General features: G+C 48.3%; 1 protein-coding gene across 1 annotated transcript in view; it reads right to left on the reverse strand.

The window, feature by feature from the left end:
• The window catches only part of sipa1l3 (signal-induced proliferation-associated 1 like 3), a 72,083-nt gene that overhangs the window by 17,233 nt on the left and 34,259 nt on the right, over window positions 1-20,591 (reverse strand). The window contains exons 3-8 of the mRNA XM_030107994.1: window positions 9,678-10,401; window positions 7,989-8,946; window positions 5,226-5,356; window positions 2,674-2,862; window positions 1,221-1,395; window positions 676-779 (exon numbers count right to left, since the gene is read on the reverse strand). Of these exons, the coding sequence (XP_029963854.1) occupies window positions 676-779; window positions 1,221-1,395; window positions 2,674-2,862; window positions 5,226-5,356; window positions 7,989-8,946; window positions 9,678-10,166 (2,046 nt within the window). The 5' untranslated portion in view covers window positions 10,167-10,401. The remainder of the gene's footprint in view (window positions 1-675; window positions 780-1,220; window positions 1,396-2,673; window positions 2,863-5,225; window positions 5,357-7,988; window positions 8,947-9,677; window positions 10,402-20,591) is intronic.

Below are 20,591 nucleotides of genomic sequence, written 5' to 3' on the forward strand. Positions count from 1 at the left end.
TAAAGCAAATACAGATGATTCCTGACTTGATGTTTTTAGTAGAAAAACTTTGCTTATAGAAAAAGAACTGATGATGGTAGCTGTAGTAATTCTTCAGTGTGCGCTGTAATTCTGAGTTCTCCTGCAGGGCTTGCCTGAGCACATGTGTGCACTCACGTGAGCGTCTCGAGCAAACACCACTGTAAACCCTAAAAACCATACCAGTGAGCAAGAGGATATTTTACAAACACACAAAGAGCACGAGATTTAAATAAACACAAGGAGAAAGCTTAAGAGGGAACAGTCATTCACATCGGTGAAACAAAAATGGGGGAAAAAAAACAAAAACAACTAATAACTCATCGAGCTTGAACCCCACCCAACCCTGATCCAGTAAAACTCAGCGAGGCAGAGAGAGGTCAGCCAAGAAACAAAGAGCAAACACTTCAAAGGCTCAACAAACCGACACAAAAGAAAGAATGGGCTCTAAATGAGCGTGGCACACGTCACGATATTCTAGCAGCAGTTTTACAATTCTCTGAAAATAACAAAACAAAAAAAAAAACAAAGCTTTAAACTAACAACCACACCACTGCCATGCTTTGAAAGTCGCTACGTAACAGAAAAAGAGTGTTTCAGACATCCACACACACACACACACAGTGACACAGTGCCCGTGCTGCAGAGCACACATACCTGCTGCGGGTTGCTGGGCATGTACGGCAGCATGGTGGAGACGTGGAACATGATTTCATAGCCCTGGTAGGTGGTGTAGAGGGAGTGGGTGCCCGTGGAGTCCGCTGGGGAAAGATGGAGGAGAGAGAGGATGCTCAGATCATCTCTGTCTTCTTCCTGAGGTTATGCAAACGTTTAGGATCGGGAAAGAATCGGCAACACCGCCGCATCCATCCGTCTGTCAGAGGCAGTGGATTTCAGGCCATTCAGATGTGCTGCAGGAGTGTTACGTAAATGTCCTTTGCAGCTTTATACGGACTGAAGAGAACTGTTAAGGAGAGAGAATTGCAGAGAATTGCTTACAACCAAAAAACACACTTTCTACGGTTTGATTAGGGGTTTCATAGCTATTCTTCCAGTGATAATTTTGTTTGACTCCAGGAAGCGATGAATAATGTCTCCATTAAAAAGAAAAGAGGAACACGTCAGTTCTCAGATGTGCGAAGGCCGAGACACAAAAGTCTCATTTAGAGAAAACATGGTGGGTGTTGCAAAGTGGCTCTTACTCTTTGTGTCGAGCTGAGCAGCGTATTTGGTGAAGCCTTTGAGGAGCACCTGCTCCCCCAGCAGCTCCAGGAAGGCCGAGAAGGCGGGCGACGCCTCCTCGTTGTTGTACATCTCCTCCTCGGTGCTCTGGCCTGCACGGCACAGCAAAACACCCACCTTGTGCTTCTGACTTAACTGCAGAGCCAGAGAGCGAGAGAGAGAGAGAGACATCAGTGTTACACACTCACAATGCAAACAGCTGAAGGAGTGCAGTCGATACACAGTTAATAAAGCCAGACAGGGATTTAGCACCATTATAAAGAATAGCTATAAAATCATTAATTTTTTTTTAATTTTGTCAGTCAGTTCCACACTTAAGAGTATATAAAATAAACTGTGTATCACCATTATAATTGCCACTATTCAATCAACAGAAAACGTAACCGATGTCCATAAAGGCAATGTTTTATTTGATCTCTTGACTTTTAAAATTGGGAAAACTTTGGCTGTTTTTAAATCTGATGTTTAGAAGAAGCAGCTCCTGTTAGACCCGACACTGTTTTGAGGAGCAGAGAATTTTAACAGCTCTGGATCAAGTTTTCCCCACACGGAGTAAAACTGCAGCCTTGTGGCAATAGACTTAACTACTTGAAAAATCCTTTTTGTCACTCTTTCCATTAATGTGGTCGACAACAGCTGTTTTTTGACTGACCTACTTTAATTCTTTAACTACATTTTCACGATAGACTGTTTAATAGTTTTTACGCGTTTAATAACCTTACTGTGTTCTTCCTTGATTGGAAATAACACTAAAGCCAAATGTGTTGTATTTAGACATTCAAAACATAAACTGAAGGGTTTCAAACATTCTTAATTGTGATTATTATTATGAACTAAAGCTAAAAAAGACACAAATATTTGACCATACGGACTCTTCTAGCAGTTCACGATTGATTTGAAGTATATTATGATTACAGACGAGTTTCTCTTTCAGTATTCTTAGCTAATTTTTCTAATGCACCTGCATCATTAGACGTTTGCTCACACCCACAAAGCTCATATTTGTTGCCGTTAAACCGCCTGCTAAAAAAAAAAAACCAAAAAAACAACAGACCACCTGCTAACTGAACTCCTCCATCTAGTCCTTCGCCTTGATTAAATAAAGGGGAGATAACTTGTCCAAACATTGAAGCTTTTGTCGGTTACACATTCAAACACACCACGCCCGGCTCCGCGCTGCTTTCAATCCCCTCGGCCTGAGTTCGCACCGACAACAAACAAGTTACTGAGGTTTTATGCGCTCTATCTGTGTCCACCGTATGCCACTGGCTCTCCTTATCAGTTTGTGTTTTGTGCTTCGCAGTCGCTACAGTCGGCACTCGCTGTATTTCACTCGACAACACCTGGAAAAACTCGACCATCCAATATCCACCTGTACTGCATGAAGCGCTGATACAGACGCAGCAAACTCACCCTCTGTTCGTCCAGTTTGAGGAGCTGCTCTGTGACTTTGGCGGTGCTGAGTGCGAGTCTCAGGCAGGACACGTTGAGCTCCGGGACCACCTGTTCCAGCACTTCTTTGAGCGGCAGGCCCCGAACCGTGCCGTGTTTGCCGGTCGACGCCACAGCGTCCTCCAGAATAGATCCTCGCAGGGTCACGAGCTGTCGGGGGAAAAGAACGAGGACGTAAGTGTTAATTTCAGCTGTGGGGCGTCAGTTGCTCGTGACTGGAGGAGGCTCGCTGGTGTGAAGGATGCGAGGATGGACGGATGGATGGAGTTTATTTGCCTTGCTTCCCTTACAGGGGTCACCATGGAAAGTCGAGGTTTCAGGCACTTGGCTACAATGCTCGGTTCATACGTAGGTTTATCAAATAATGAAGCGCCTCAAGACCTGTGACCGTGCCCCGCTGCCCTGAAGTCACGCACAGAAAGCTCTGTAAGGAGGGGTTTAAGTCCAGCGGCATTGTGAATTAATATTCTGTCCACCATTGTGCTGCCTGGTGGAGGAACTGACCTGCTTCCAAACGGAGACTGTAATAACGCTGGATGCATTCAGGAGGAGTGGGCTGCTCCTTCTCACTACGCTCGCTCACATGTGATTCATTAAAAATGCATGATGGACTCGGAGGCAGGCGGGGGCCGGAGAGGCGGCCGGACCTCAGAGACCCGCGTCTGCCTGATTGCCACTCGGGTTACAAAGGTTGAAATGGTCAGGCTGGTCTTGAGCGAGCGAGTGCATCAGAGGAGTGTTTAAAAGTGTGATAGACGGAGGAAGAGAGAAGGAAGTCTCCACCTTGCTGTGACAGCACAGTTGCACAAAATTAAATGACAGACTTGAGGGGGATGGATATCTGAGAGCTGCTGCGGCTTGAGTGGGAGAGAATCAAGTCTGCAATCAATCTCTCTCTCTCTCTTTTTTTTTTCTTTCCTTCTCCCCTGTGTGGGAACAGTAGTCAAGGGTGTGCTATCGGAGTCTGTTAGCTTAGCTCTGTGTACTTAGATGGCGGAGAGCTCTCCATTGTTATACCAGAGCTACGGTGATGAGGCCAGGCAGCCATGTAATCCAGCTAAAAACAACACGGCAGCAGCCACACACAAGCAGGCCGCATGAACGCCGCGGGCCCGGGGAGACTGCGCCGTCGTCTGGGTGAACTCGCCGATACTCTGACAGGTGTTGATGAAATGCAGGTGAACTACTTCCAGAGGCAGCGAACCTCAGTGTCACAACTTCAGAAATGCAGGCCATAAATCAAAAGAAAAGAAGAAGAAGAAGAAAAAAGGAGGAGAACCAGAAATTCAAGTTGAAAAGAAAAGGCATTTCAAAACATAAGAGAAGGGGGAGAATGTTAACCGCTTCCTTCCCGTCGTCACTCATGTGATCCACATGTTTCGACTTGGAGGTTTACCTGACAACCTGAGTAATGGGATTTGAACTTCAGTTTAAGGCTGCAGCCTCATTTAACCTTATAGGACACTGAAGTCTGATGTCTGGTAATAAAGGTTTTAGCTTCTAAAATGTGTTAAATGAGATACCCTGTTCATTTTCTTTTCTTTTACATCATATATACTGAGGGCGGTTTTGTGGTTCTGCAGCTTTCTGAAGGAAGTGAAAGTGACACAGGAGGTAGGTAACGGAAGCTTTCCCTGGACTTTATTCAAGAAATGTTGGAAAATCAGGTACTTGAAGACTGCTGAAGTCATATTCATCTGGGCTCACAATCATAAAATTGTATAGATCATTTCATTCATCATTTCAGAATATAAGAAGATAAAAATTAACATATAATTAATCCTCACTGTCTGGAGTTTACAAGCTGAAATCCTTTGAAATGAAGTTTTCCTATTGGGTTTTAGATCACATTTAATTTCAGAATGTATAAAAATACAAACTATTTCAATAATGCGGCTCTCAGTAGAAAAAAAAACACCTCTAATTATGTAACTATCATATTTTATTTCACTTTATCATTTAATCGCTTTTGCTGCCCGTCAGGGTTGAACTCTTCATTATTATTCACTCGCTGAGTTTAAATTCAGTCTTGGACCATCTGAAAATCTCTATTAAAGGACAAAAACGCCTCAGTATGGAGCGTGGAGAGCCCTCTCATGGTAATGGAGACGTTTCAATAAAAGATCTGAAAACTCTGGGGTGACTGAATAGAATCTGCAAACTAATTCCCGGTAATTACCGGCCCGTCAATTAGCACGTTTGGAGTGTTTGATCCGTCGGAGTGGAAAAGTGGCTGGGCGTGCTCGCCGGGGGAGCAGGCCAAAAGTTTTGGCCGGAGCAGCCGGTGTTTGCTTTGGCTTTAGCGTGCCGAGACTGAGCAGGTGGAATTTTCCACTGGCGGAGAGCAGAGGGGGAGAGCCGAGGGGTGAGGCGGCAGGGTGCGATCGGGGCAGAGAGGGTGAGAGGTGCTGCAGGTAGGGCTGCAGGGACTGGAAGCAGGCGAGGATTAAACCTGTGACTGAGTCACACAGAAATCCCCCGCGGTGAAGACGCGGCACGCGCTGCATGCATACCTCGCTCGTCCGGACGATGAGGCGATACTGGTACTGGTCCTTCAGGTCTTTGGTGTCGTCCACCTTCTCTCTGCGGATGCTGACGGCCACGGGGCCCAGCTTGTCGTCCGTCCCGAAGTAGTTGAAGTGCTCTGGGGGAGGACGAAGACAGCACGAGTTAGGGTTTCATGTTCAGGGAAAATGTAGCCAAAATCAGACTTTTTTTTGCAGATATGTGACCGATATCAGATTATTTTTTTATTACAGTATAAACAGCATGAAAACGTTCCCCAAAATCAAACTATTTTCCTATTTGGTCATAAATCAGATGCATACTTAATATCTTGTTCAATGATATCTGAACACAGGCTGACATTGGGTCTCTGGCTTCATACTTCAGGTGATATCAACATTACTCATGCAAATACACTACGATCCAGTTACTCAATAGTCACTCTTCATGAGGCAGTGTAAGCTAAATTCATATTTTCACCAGAAGAAAACCTCCATGTCTTTAAAATACATTAAAGCTTTGGGAAATCCTCACGACAAGATCACCACACTACACAATATAACAATTTTAGCAAAACAAGAAACCCCTAAAAAAACCTTTAAATCAGCTACTTTATTAAATACATGGCAACTACAGTAGTAGAAGTAAGAAATCCAAGTCACCTTCAGAGAAGAGAGAGCGTGTGCTTTGCATAAAGTGAGGAAGACTGACAGAGGAGGGATGTTAAGTCAAGGACAGGCCTGAGACAATGCTCTGCTATCTAGTAATCGATACTCAGGAAATTACAAAATCAATCCAGGTAAAGACAAGGCACTGCCCTCAGAAGACTATAACTGTTAGTAATGACCGGGAAAGACGGAGAGACTGAGTCGCTCACCGGAGCTGAATAACGGCTCCCGTGCTGAATATGACAGGAGCATCACAAAACATGAGACGGTGCTTCACAAATGTCAAAGCAAACACTGGAAGAGCCTTATCTTCTAAATATGACACAAACTGAGATGATTTATATTTGGTAGATAACTGGTTGTGACTATGATTTTTAGCAACATATACTGCAAGAAAATATATACTTAAAAAAAACATCAAACATTTGCTTTAATGTTTGGTGGACGGGCTGACTGAAGACTAACAAACAAAATATTATGGCCATAAAGAGAGAAAAAGAAGAGCTTTTTCTCTCATTGAAATCAGAAGGCAAACAAAACAGTATTTGAGGAGAGAATTAGGTTTCCAGAGGACATAACAGATCTGTGATGGACGTGGAGATGAAATAATCTCCACACTTCCCAACCATCCTGCCCGTGCTCCTCTAAAGTTTTAGGCTAAGCCGTGCTTACGTTCGCGCCGCGGCAGCGTGGGAGTCAAAACACCCGGCATGGTAAACGCTCCTGTTCCGCCGTCCGTCTGACTGGACGCAAATGGGACCGAGAGCACTTCAGGGCGGACTCGGGCCTGATTAGCTTCTCTGCCATGTCCGCTGGTGGAAATGTCGGCTTTTTGATGAGGCTTTCTGACATGCACACGAGGGCACGGCATAGCAAACACACACACACACACACACACACACACAAGCAGTGTGCTGTGGGCAGAGCTAAGCTGGAAACGAGTCAGCAGATGAACATATTTTTGGAATGATAACCTTTATCTGTGTGGCTGCAGGCCGATTTCTTCCTGACGTGCACACACACAACACACACGCACACACTCCTAATAGCATCTGTCACTAATTAGGCTGCAGCCTGATGATGCTCGCTGCTGGGGGTGGGGGTGTTGGGGGGGTGGGGGTGTTCTGTCTGAAGAGGTGATGCTCTCAAGAAATCCCCACTTGCGACACATCAAACAAACACACACACACACACACACACACACACACACACACACACACACGCGTGCCGTCTGCCTCCGTCACTGAGAGCGAGAAGTGAAACAAAGCCGCCCGGCCGTCTTGTCCGGTACTTCCCGTGATCCTGCAGGGCGGCAGGTGGTGTATCATCGGCTCAGAGTTTGCTAACAGTTCAGTGGCAGGTACAAGAGTAATAAAATCTCTGGGAGTGTTGCCAGTTTGGCACCGCTCCGCTCGAGCCCGGCTGGATATTAACGGCTGTGGGAAGGGACGTGGGGAACGACACCGGAGAAACTCTGGCTTGAAAAACCACAGGGACGCTGTCGAAGCCACACAGACGAGCGACAAAGGCGCAGGTCAAAGTGTGAAATGAGATCAGTGTGTCTCAACTGTAAGACTGAAACTAAAGATTTCTGTCATTTAGAGTATTCATTTACTACCCTGGACTGTGGAATGGATCCGGATAGTTTTATGTTATTACTCTAACATAATACTTTTCTAAATTTCATTTTAAATAATTTATAATTTAACAGAGTAGCTTAAGTTTTTCACAGCACATAGTTTCATTTTTAATTTCAGCTGCTGTTTTATTGACTTCAAACTGGGGAAACATTTCAGCCCCAGTGAACGAGCAGGGAACTAATGAAGACCAGTACAACCGTCTGTACAACTTCCAATTGGCTTTGGTGCTTCAACTCTGACCATTTCTTCATGTCAGAATAAAGTTGAAATATTATTGACAATATTTTTTTATCTTCTTAAAACTTCTATTTTTTCTCCTCTGGCACTTTGGTTTCAGACTGTTTCTATTATGCACTCGCCAAAGTGAAGAAAGTAAACGTTCAAAGTTATTTGATTTTTAAATAACACACAGGCGGCTTCAGCATCAGAGACGATTATCTTCATCACAGTGACTCTGACCTACCTTTCCCATGGAAGTAGTCTCTGTAGTACCTGGCCCCGAGGTCTACGTGCTCGATGCTGTACAGCTTCAGTCTATCCAGTCTTGTAACCTGCTGCTCAATCGGCACCTCCAGCACGGAGACGCTGGCGTTACTCTTCCTCAGCCAGCCCCGTCCGCCCTCTCCTCCGTCTCCGCCTCGCTCCGCTGAGGAGCTGAGGAAGCTGATGTTGCGCTCGCCGAGGCCCCCGGTCTCGTTGAGGAAGTGGGGGCAGCAGAGGAGCAGAGGGCTCCCGCTGTGGGCTCCAGGCCCGTCGGGAGGCTCCGTGCCCAGGCTGGGTGTGGCGGAGCCCGGGTCGAGGCTGAGGGGCAGATCCTCGATGCTGGAGTAGATGGGGTCGTTCGCACTCGGAGCCGAGGCTCTGGAGACGGACAGGGACACGGAAGCGGCGGACGCCCCGGTGGCGGTGTTCCTCCTCTGGGTTGCGAAGCCGCGCTGAACCGCCGCTTCGTGGAGGTCGAACAGGATGCTCTGCGCGTCAAAGTGGACGAAGCTCTTGGGACACACCCACGGTTTGTAGGAAGCGTCGGGAACCGTCTCTCCCCTGCCTCCGTCCAGCTCCCCTCTGCTGGAGCTCCGCAGCTTCCGGAACAAGGACGAGGTGCCGAGCGCCGACTCCGTGCCGCCGCTTTTCTTCCTGACTCTTTCGGCGCCGTCCTTCCTCCCCGTCCCCCTGTCGTCCCCGCCCTGGGGACCTGGCGAGGGAGCGGAGGGGAGGCGTCCGCTTGGCGGCGAGTCAGGGGCACGCAGCAGTTCGCCAAGATGCACGGGCGCCGAGCTGCGCTGGTCGGGCCTCTCCTGGTGAAACTGATTGAGCATGTCGAAGAAGCTCTGCTCGGGGATGCCCTGGATGTCGATGGAGGAGGTGCTGCCGTACTCTCTGAACCGGTTCCCCATCCCGCCACCTCCTCGAACCTCCACCTGTGACGAATGGGGGAAAAAAAAAACAAAAAAAAAAAAAAAAACAAAACAATAATAATATATTCAGTTTTTTGAGGACATGGTGCTTGTCTTTGAGATTATTCAACAAATATGGCTGAATTTTCAAAATGTGGGTGGTCTCAATATGTTTTATATTAATTATAGTTTTTGTTTTGAAACTAAACAACTGGATGAGCAGAAAGGTCTGCAGACCGGAGCCTTTAAAATGTTGCAGCACCGCTACTAACAACATCTGTGTGTCAACTGGACAGACTTTGAAGGACTCCTCTGAGCAATGTTTATTAATATTTTAAAAAATCTCAGCTGTCAGAATACCTCAGAATAACTTAGCTGTGCAAAATAAAGCAAAACAGATGTCTTGACTAAGTGTACAGTAATCCTGAGGGTCCAAGTTTTTAAAACTGAAGTTTTCTAACCCACAGTACCTCCTGAACTCAATATCTGAGGTATTAAAAAGTTCATCTTTTTTAACCAGATGACATATGGGACTTTATGAACTGTCATTCAATCACCTTAAGATTAAATAAAGTTCTTTATAACTAAATTAATCTGTCAGAAAAGTCAGAAAAGAAACAAACATTGGACAGAATCACAGAACAATAAGTCAGTTTTTCAGTATCTGTCACAATAATAGAAATAAATAATACAATAAATTGAGGTAAAAATGTAAAAAAGTAAATCAAGCGGAGCAGAAAAGGTTTCCCTCCTACCTCATTCTCGTCCTGTTCGCTCAGCGTCACTTCGCTGTTGGAGCGCTGCCTCAGAGGTGGGAACGCCCTCAGGCTGAACGGTGAGATCCTTTCGCCACCAAACCCTCCTCCTCTGAACTCCACGTCCTTGGACCGGCGTCGTGGTAACCTGGCAACCCCTCCCCGCACCAGCCTGACGTCCGGCGACACCACGGAGGAAGATAATGAAGAAGAGCCGTCGTCTCCATAGTGATTGCCGCCGATCTGCCCGTTTTCCAGGAGCGACTCCCGGGACTGCGCCCGGCGCGGCGGCCACTCCGCGATCCGCGCCCGGACGCCCATCTTTGGAACGGAGATGCGCGGCTGCATGTCTGGGGGGCCGGGGGCCGGGTGGCCGTTCGGGGTGTGACGAAACGGGGTGTGCTGGGGCAACCCCCCTCCTCCTCCTCCCCCTCCGTCCAGGAGGTCTGAGGAGGTGCAGGTCACCCCTCGGTCTCTGTAGCTGTTCATGGCACCCTGGCTGAGTTCAGGGCAGAAGGGCAGCAGGCTGGCGTCCCATGTCAGCAGGGGTGCTTGGCTCCACACACACTCTGCTGAAGGAGAAACGGCCTCCAGCTCCCACAAACATCTCCTTGAAGCAGTCTGGGGAAAGTCTTCACTGGGCCATGATGGACCCGTGTGACCAGAGCCGCGACTCTTCTTCTCCACTGTCTTCTTCTGGGGTTATTTTCAGCCAGACGCAGATCTGAAAGAACAACAAATAAAGAAAAAAACAATTATTCCAAGAGTCCAGACGAGATCGGGCCTGTTGTAGGCTGTATGGCCGCAAGCAACAATTATCCCAGCAAATCATTTTCAGACATTCAGACAGAAAGAAAACGATTCTAAAAGGAGAACCAGATCTGAAGAATTTTTATTTTAATAATAAAAGGATTATTCCAAATTTGTCGACAGACCAAAAATTTTAACTGAACCCACAAAACTGCTCAACAATATTCGCTGATAAACTGCAAGTGACAGGAAATAAGGTGAGGGGATATGATGGGAGGATTTTGAGTTGAAGCTAATCTTCAGGAGGCTGACAAGGGATATTATTATCTCACACGCGCGCGGTGCACTCCAGTGCACGTGCATGCACACATGAACACTCATACGCCCACAGGACACGACGGCTGCGGCCGCTCAGCTGCTGATTAAAACCTCGGAAGCACTTCAGCTCATATTAGCAAACTACAAAGTAACCCAACCCAAAAGCGAGAGAGAGAGATAGAGAGAGATTTAAAACTTCATCACTATAACGTAAATCAGGTTATTCAGCCTCGGGTCATACGAGAGCATAAACGCCGGCTTCTGAGTGATTTTGCAGCCACTGAAATGCACGGCAGAGACCTCATGGTATACTGTTTCTTTGTACAAACGGACACTAAACAGCACAAGGCTGTAGCTTTGTGTAGCTATTAAGCTGATACAAGGATAATAAAATTACAAGGGGGAAGCAGCAAAGGCCAGGAGCACAGACTGACCCATGGGCAAGGTCGGGTATAAAGCCAGAAATAGAGACTGCAGAGTCAAGACAGCAGGGATGAGAGGAACGCAGAGTCCAGACGACCACAACGCAGCATCAATGCTTACACAAACACTTGTTACACAGAAGCATCTTTTCTTAAAGATTTATATAATAATTAAAAAACAAGTGTCCCTGAGTCCAGGATGGACCAGAGTTCAACCAGAGTTAAAAAACACGCACCAGAGGGTGAGTGCCGTCTCTAAACTGTCCTTGGTGTTAACATGAGTGTGTGTGACCGTCTTTCTCTCTGTATTTGCCCTGTGATGGACCGGTGACCTGTCCAGGGTGAACCCTGCCTTCATCCACAGCCTGGGATTGGCTCCAGCTCCTCGTGATGCACGGATGGAAGAATACAGAGGGACAGCCAGATTTAAGTTTGATGAGTAGAAACGAAAATGTGCACTCGTTGTAAAACACTCCGCAGACTGATTCATGTGGTTCGTCATCGTCATCAGTCCAGACAACAGTCCAAAACGATCCTCGCTTCTTTCGCCTTTGAATTCTGCGGCTGGTCAGAGTGAGCGGCTGGGAATGCGTTTTACGGAGCGGTTGTGACTCAGCTGGGTGTCACGGCGAGCAGAGGCGGCGTGCGAGCACGGTGGTCCACGCACTAATGTGAGGACGGGGCTGTTAATGAGGACACAGCAGCTTCTCAAAGCTCTCTCCTCACTCTCCCTCCAGAAGGGACCAGAAATATCCACACAGACGATCTACACAGGCTGATCCGTGATATTATAGAAACACTTTTCCCATAATTCTCTTCTCTGGTCACATTCTTAAAACCCTAACTTTTATTTATGTATTCAAAGATCCATTTTGTCCTGTCCCTCTTTTTTTTTTTTTTTTTCTTTCAGCCTCTTCTTTTCTTGCACCACAAAATGTGATTCAACCACACATTTCGTCACACGCTGCTTACTGAAGCACTTTTCACATCAGAATGTTAAACGGCCGCCGGGCTTTCAAACGGTAAGACGCACAATTTCGCTTCATGGTCAATCAGGGAGGATTTAACTCCTCTAACAAAAAAAAAAAAAAAAAAAAAACTTTAAAGAATTTAATATGATAAAACCGCCGGCAGAGAAACACAACGCCACAACAACACACACAAACACACACTTCTGTATAATCACGTGGACCCACATCAAGCCACAGTAAAAATTTAAGCTCCTTCTCTAGACCGCTGTTATGCGGGGAGCCACTGAGGCTAAAATATCGGGGGAGGTAATTCTGTAAAAAGAGGAGCTGAGCATTTGACTCTTTCTCTGTGAGTTTAGGAGACGACACAAAGTGTACATTAGGAGCAGTTTTGCTGCGTCTTTCTCCAGCTGCCTCGGTTTTAGTGACTTCTACAAATGTCGGCTCCTGGGGTGACTGTCTCATTATGAAGCAGAATTTGCATAATGTCGAGCTTTTCATTGTGTCAAGGCCGCTCCGAGTGGTTCGTGTGTGTTTTATGATACACAGCGCCTTTTATGAGTCCTTGCTGAATTCATTTCTGGCCCCGAGACGGCATTACTCATTCACTCACGCACGCACATGGGCGCCATCAACAAAACTCATTCACAGCAAACAGAATCCCCCTATAGTCATACGGCCGCCTAAATGTATCCTGCCTTTGTTTTTGGAGGAGCGCTGCCTCTTCTGGGCCAAAGACCGCTGCTCTGATCATGCTTTCTGACAGAGTCGTTCCTCATTCAGAGGCCTGTCCTGTGATCCACCGCGGAGGCGCAATCCCAGATTATCCGCCCCAGCTGCAGGAGCTGCAGAAAGGCTTCATTATGCATCCGAGGTCCCTGATGAGAGAGCCAACGGAGGGAGTGTGGTCTGCTTTATCACTCACTTCTGTCAGAGCCCATCAGTGAGAAACACACACCTGACTTGAGCTTCGCACTCGACTGAAAACACGTCGGTGACTTTGTGAGGCAACGCTGAGGCTTACAGCTGCTTTAAGCTAAATCCTGGAGTGGCTTGCTGTTGCTTAACAGGTGTTAGTGCGCTAACAGGAGTTTACCTTGAACAAACCCTAAACACGTTTACACTGACGGAGAAGCTCATTATTCCATGAATGCAAATCATGGGAAGTCCGACACTAAAACTACGATGAAATCTTCTCGCATGGGGATCTGAACCTTTGCATTAAAGGTTTAAAATATGTCCTGAATGAAATGCATGTGAGCGAGTCACAAGGCTGCTGGAGGAGGGAACTGAGATGCAAATGCCAAACCAAATGAAAGAGTGAAAGTGTACATTCAAATACTAATTTCAGCCCATCCCCATGAGCTTTCGCTCTTTAAGAAGCCGACAATATGAGCACTCAGTGTATTGTTATACAGTGTATTGTTCAGTATATTGTTGAGGCTCAACGGTGCTGTTTCTCCTGAAGAATCATCAGCTTTGAGAGTAATGTCAAATAAACCAGACTGTCATCTCTAATTCCCTTTAATTTACGTACGGTTTTTTTTATTATTAAGTATGTTGCTCTTTATGAGGGAGGACTGGTGAAGCAGTAGAAAAGGAGAATAATTTTTCTTTTATTCTCAAGGAAGATGGTTTTGACAGGAAAAATTTAAATCCTTACATTTGCATTCTGTCAGATCTTGGCTATCACACTTATGTTTTGTTTTACTCTTACAACAAACTGAATTCTTTAACATTTTTCACAAAAATCTATTATTGGCTTGCTTTCTTTTTAAAATCATAACTCCTCGAAAATTTTTTAGGGTTAAACAAAAAAAAAAAAAAGGAAGAAGCTTTGAAACACAGACTTTTCTGTGAAGACACACAGCTGAAGGGCTGTCAGGAGAAGCCCGAACACTTTAAAACCACCAATTAAGACAAGACAATGGCATTACCGCTGTTGTGTCAGGAGTCTAAATGCAGAGTACACACCCGAACGACGGCAGACAGCCTCATTTTCAGACACTCGTGTATGAAGCAAATTATCCTAACAATTGTTTACATTTGTCTGAGTAAAAATGGCAACAAAACACGGGATACATTTTTAAAGGCTGGGAAGAAAAGCCATTCCTCAGGGGGGAGAGGGGGCAACCTTAATACCAGTGAAGAGTCCAGGTTAACATAGAACACAAACGCCTTCAGATGGTCACAGAAAATACAATCAATTGGAAATATTCTGTATAGAAAGTTTAGTAATCTGAGGAACGCTCTTAGCCAATCAGCATAAAAAAACAAATACGATCCTTGTCTGTATAAAAAAAAAAAAAAAGAGAGAGAAATGCAAAAAGAAAAGAGCATGAATCTTCCTCTTCTGCAGTAAGAATTGGGAAACACATTCAGCCCTGGCGCAGACATCAGAAGATAAAGCGGCGACATTTAATGCCGTTTAATTACTCACATACAGTAATTAGCACACTGGAGGATGTACCTCCCCTGTTCTGGCTCTCTCATTCATGCTCCTCTCTCCCTCTTCCCTCCGAAAAAAAACCCGCTCCGACTTGCCCTGCATGATGCAGGCTTGGCCCATGCACCACAAACACACACCGTGGCTGGTAATTACACTGGTTAGATGGTAGTAATGACAGAGCGAGCCGGGGAGTGCAGCTTGCAGAGGAATGAGTGCAGTCACTGCAGAGCTGCTGCTGCTGCTGCTGGCATGTCACAGCACTGCAGCAGACGTGAGTGCGACAAAGATGTTATGTGTTGTCGCAAGGATGTGAAACAAGCAAAACAGAAAAACACAAACTTAAATATAACTGTCTGAATGATGCAAAAAAAAGTAAATAAGTAAACTTGCTTTAAGGACAAAAACAACAACAACAATGTCACCACACATAAAACACAGGCAGCAGTTCCAGTTTAAATAAAGCCAAAGATGCCAGAGCATACACGAGATTATGGGATGGTTTGAAGAACAGATGGCGGTACATATGACTGGCAGACGGCAGACAGGAGCAGAGCAGAGCACGACACCACAATAAAGGGCTGGCAGGGAGTCAGGGGACGGAGCGGCCAGCATTCCTTCTATCACGACTTCTCGAGAGGAGGAGGACAGAGCGAGAAAGAGTTACCAACAGATTTAAAATCACCAAGCTCCCTTCAAATAAAAATAAACTGTAGATATGGAAGACACTGAAACCAAGTAACACTGATCAGAGTCTTACCAAATAATTTTGACTCAAAGGGGAAGTGAAGAAACCTTTCAGAGAAATTTATAAAGAAAAGAGCAGAGAGAGACGCAAATCAAGATGTGACTTTGTGGGATTGATTAGGGAGCAAGCTGAGGAGGACCTGAAGCAACTGTACCGAGTCTTCTGAACGTGGAGGCGGACTTTTCCTGAATGATTAAGCTCCTTACTGTATCGCGAAGAGTTAAGCCAGCCGCCCTGCAGTAAAAGCTAATTTCTCTAAACTGTGTTTGAAGTATAATCTCATTCTCTGGTTTGATTCTGAGCTACAGCGCAGTGCCTTTCTATGTTGAGTTTGCATGTTGTTTCTTGTACATGTGTGGGTTTAGTTTGTGTCATTTGTCTTGTGAAGTTCTAGCAATCAAGTCGGTCTGGAGTGTCTCCAGCGTCTCCCCACCCCTCCCCTCCGTCACCCTGCCTCAGATAAAGCAGTACAGTAGATGAATGATGGATGGATGGAAGTACAAGACACACGACAGAAATCCTGCACATGATCTGGCCTCAGGACCACTCTGTATTCTAAAACGACGCTGGAGAGACACGAGTCAGTTCAATATATCATTAAATGATTGGCAGACAGGGAGATCAGAGAGAGCTAATTTAACTGGGATGACTTGTAACTCCACCAACAGGAACATATCAAACACTGGGCTGGAAGAAAGCCACAGTTTTGGTTTATTTTAGGTTTGTTAGGCTTTTCTGGGTAATCCAGAGGGAACATTGAACACTCTCAGACTGGAGTGTTACTGCGCTGCGGTCCTGCCCTCTGAGTACTCTTCCCCTGATGTCTTTTCCTCAAGCGTCCCGTCCTCACTGCCATTGTCTCCATTGATTCTCATCTACATGGCGTGGCTGAATCTCGCTGATGTTGCTAATGTCACTTCCATCTGCTTGTCTGTCCGTCAGGCTGCTGTCCCACAACACTGACACAAGACGAGGAGGAGGAGGAGGAGGAGGAGGAGGAGGAGGAGGAGGATGATGACAAGGTGAAAAGGAGGAGTGAGACCATAAGATGCATAGAAAGCAGTAAGCCTCATTTAGCAAAAAAAAAAAACACAGTCAGATGCTGATGTAACAAGTCTTATGCTGGCGTCCAGCTGGAGGATGGCGGGCTGCAGCCCACACCGCCGGTCATCACTCACTGGTTCTCTTTCATAGCATTCGTTTCGTGTCTCACATTGGGAACGCCTACAGCGTGACCTCATCAGAAGCTCCTATTGCACTCCGCCAGCCACCATTGGCTGGAGTCAAGCGCGTCAGTGTCAGGGAGGGTGGAGACCCTCCCCCTATAAATAGTCCTGACACTGCGCTTCCCGTCATTCTAAAACCTCTTCTCGCTACGAGCAGAAGTTCCGTACCTCCTCACTTGCGCTAGCTGTTTCACCGGGACCTAGCTTAACCGTCCACAGAACGAGCGAAAGACTCGGTCGCCGGGCGCTGGGTTCTCGGCCTGACACAGAAGCCGAGTGATACTGCTCAGACTAGCCTGTCTCCAAACAGTAGTCTGAGCCGCTGGCGAAAATAGCAATATTTTCAACGGCAGAAACAACCGAGTGGCAACACTCCCGAGTAGCAATACTCAGGGGCATTAGCTTTACCAGCTAACACTGAGGAAGAGTAGCAATACTCCCGCTATAAGCCCCTGGAAGTCGCAACACTTCCACCTTGCTCCCGCTACCCACTAGCCTAGCCAGGTTAGCGTTAGCCGGTGCAGCATAGCCCGCTTCACAGCTTTGCAGCTGCAGGTGAGCATGGCTAACGCCTTAGCCGCCACGGAAGCCGAGGCTAAACCAAAGGCGCAAGCCTGCCCCTGCGGTAATAAAATATCGAGCTGGGACACTCACCCGATGTGTGTCGTGTGTCTCGGCTTGAAACATGCCCAAGCCGCCTTTGAGTCCGCGGAAGAGTGCATCCACTGTGTTCGCCTCTCCCTCAAAGTGCTTCGTCGCCGCCTGGCTCGGTTAACGAATTTGTCCGGTGGCGACCCGGTAATGGCTTCCACCGCAGCAGGGCAAGAGCCGACGGATCTCATGGAGGTGGCCCCCGAAGCTGAGGCTGGACCCAGCTGGGGGGACCAGCTCGACTTTATAGATCCGCTGCCCATTGACGACTCCAACCTCACGGCAGGTCCGCTGGGTTACGTCGTTGAAGTGGCAGACAGCGGCTCTGACGGAGGATCGGATCTCCTCATGACAGATGAGGAAGATGATGATTCTCCACTGGCTCTGTCGGGCCGGGTTGCAAAACCCCAAACCACGATGACAGCTCCGGCAGGAGACGGGGATTCCACTTCCCCGGTGATGGACTTGGACCTGCAGGACGTGTGCAAACGCGCCGCGGTTAAGCTCCACATCCAGTGGCCTGAAACGCAGCCTGACGTGACGCGCTCCCGTTTTGATGGGAAAAGGTTGCCGAAGGTGAAAAGATCAGGCAAGCAGCTGCTGCCGATTTTTCCAGAGCTGCTGGATGAATTCACTGTCTCGTGGCGCGACAAGCCATACAGGGAGAAACACCCCGTGGCAGGCAGCTCCGTGCTCGACTGCGAGGGGATGGAGAATCACGGTCTCCGTAACATCCCTCCGGTGGAGCCCGTGGTGGCGGCTCATCTCCACCCGAAAACATCACTGTCCTCGCCGGGGTGCACACTCCCAAACAGTGCAGACCGCTTCCAGTCCAGCCTCACGGAGAAGGCGTACAGAGCGGCGGCACTGACAGCCCGGGCTGTTAACGCAACCTCCCTCCTGATGGCTTACCAAGCGGAGCTGGAGGAGGAGATGACAGCCGCGCCAGACCCGACACTGTGGGAGGAGATGTGCATCATCACCGACCACTGCCTCCACCTGCAGAAGGTGGCGATCCAGGCACAGGGCAGAGCGATGGGGCTGATGGTTCTGCAGGAGCGGGCGCGCTGGCTAAACCTCACCACCCTGACGACGAAGGAGAAGGAGGATCTCCTCGATACTCCTATTTCGCCGCAGGGTCTCTTCGGCTCGGCAGTAGCCTCCATGCAGAAGAGGTGTGAGGAGAAAAAGCGGGAGGATGAAGCCTTGAAGCTGTGTTTGCCGAGGAGGGCGCCGTCCTCCACGCCTCCAGCTCCCCGCCAATCCTATGCCAAGGCAGCGGCTCGGCCACCACCACCCGCTTTCAAGGTCCCCAGGGTGCCGAAGCCTCAGCCTGCACCCCAGGCCCCGCCGGGAGCGCAGCCTCCGAGAGGCCCGTGGCAGAGGAAGGCTTCCACACGGGAGGGATCTCAGCCTGATCAGCCTCCCTCCACCTCCACTCAGGTGGTGAGGAGGAAGAAGCGGCTGGCCTAGCCTCCCCAGAAGTTGGGAGCGATGTGGCCCGGCCCCCCTCTCCGGCCCCGCTCGCTCCGCCGGCAGCAGCGTTCACGAGCAGGTTCACAAAGCTCGGTTCCGTTTGGCGTCTGGATGTCGGGATGTTCGACCCGGCTCAGCGCCCCATAAAGAGGAGCAGAGACAGCGTCCAGCAGGTGGAATCCCCCAGCGGTCCACAAACACGTCTCACAAGCGCTTCTCAATGTTGTCAACATTGTCCAACATTAAACATGTTTCAACTGTCGCATCCAGGCACGTTGCCGAGGGCGCAGTTACAAAAAATGAAAAACAAAACAAAAACTGTGTTGAAAAACAAAACTTGTCATGTCCCGGAGGGAGTGATTCCTCTCTCCGGCACAGACGGGCCTGTGGCGCGAGTCTCGGCTCGCGCATGCGCAGTACCGAACAAGCAGCTCCGCGCGGCGATGCCGCTAGAGGGCGCCGGTACTCCATGCATGACAGATTGGCCTGTCAGCCCGCTGTCACTGAAAATAGCAGGCTGGTCAGAGTGCACAGACTCGGAGTGGGTTATCAGGACACTGAGCAGGGGATACCGGCTCCAGTTTGCTGTAACACCTCCGCAATTCAGGGGAGTAATTCAGTCACAAGCTCACGGCGACGCCGCTCGTTTTCTGCAGGAAGAGATTTCTGCTCTGCTAGAAAAAAGAGCTATAAGAATTATTTCTCCCGAACACTGCCAGAGTGGGTTTTATTCAAGATATTTCCTGGTTCCCAAGAAGGGGGGTGGCGGCAAACGTGCAATTTTAGATCTCAGAGATCTAAACAGTCACCTCAGGAAATACAAATTCAGGATGTTAACGCACGCCTCCCTGCTGCGTTTTCTGCGACCGGGCGATTGGTTCACCTCAATCGACCTCAAGGACGCCTATTTTCACATCCCAATTTACCCACCACACCGAAAATATCTTCGGTTCGCCTTTCAGGGGACAAGTTACGAATATCTAGTCCTCCCATTTGGTCTGTCATTGAGCCCGAGAGTGTTCGTGAAGTGTACGGAGGCGGCGGTGGGACCCTTGAGGGGGCGGGGTCTCCGCGTCGCAACGTACATCGACGACTGGCTCGTTGCGGCATCCTCCCACCAGGAGGCAGCAGATCACACAAGGCAACTCACGGCACACCTGTTGAATCTAGGCTTCAATTTGAACCTGGAAAAGAGTGTTTTTCTTCCTTGTCAGAAAATCACTTTCATAGGCCTGTTAATAGACTCAGCTCAGGCCAGAGTGAGACTGACTGGAGAAAGGCTACAGGTGCTAAGAGACTGTTTATCCCTTTTTCAAAGGGGAAAATTTGTGTCTCTCAGGCTTTGCCAGCGTCTGTTGGGACTGATGGCCTCAGCCCTGGTGGTGGTGCCAATGGGACGCCTATATATGAAGGGAATGCAGCGTTGGGTGGCTTCTCACAAGCTGGACCCACGCCGTCATGGCGCACGCAGGGTGCGAGTCACTGTGGCATGCACAGCGGCCTTAGTCCCATGGAGAAGCACAAACTTCCTCACTCAGGGGGTGCCAATGGGAGTTATTACGTGCCGGAAAGTGGTCACGACAGACGCCTCCCTAGTGGGCTGGGGTGGCGTGTTCGAAGGGAGAGCGGTGAATGGGACATGGGCTCCTCACATGCGCTCATTCCACATAAATTATCTGGAGTTGATGGCTGTTCAACTGTCCCTGAAACACTTCCTTCCTCTCATGAGGGGACATCATGTGTTAGTCAGGACGGACAGCACCACGGTGGTGGCCTACATCAACAGACAGGGCGGCCTGAGGTCGTTGCAGTTACACATGCTGGCACACAGACTGATTGTCTGGAGCAGCAGACACTTCCTGTCCGTGAAAGCTACTCATGTGCCGGGGATTCTGAACTGTGGAGC

The sequence above is a fragment of the Salarias fasciatus genome, chromosome 14, assembly GCF_902148845.1.
Source record: "Salarias fasciatus chromosome 14, fSalaFa1.1, whole genome shotgun sequence".
Lineage (NCBI taxonomy): Eukaryota > Metazoa > Chordata > Actinopteri > Blenniiformes > Blenniidae > Salarias > Salarias fasciatus.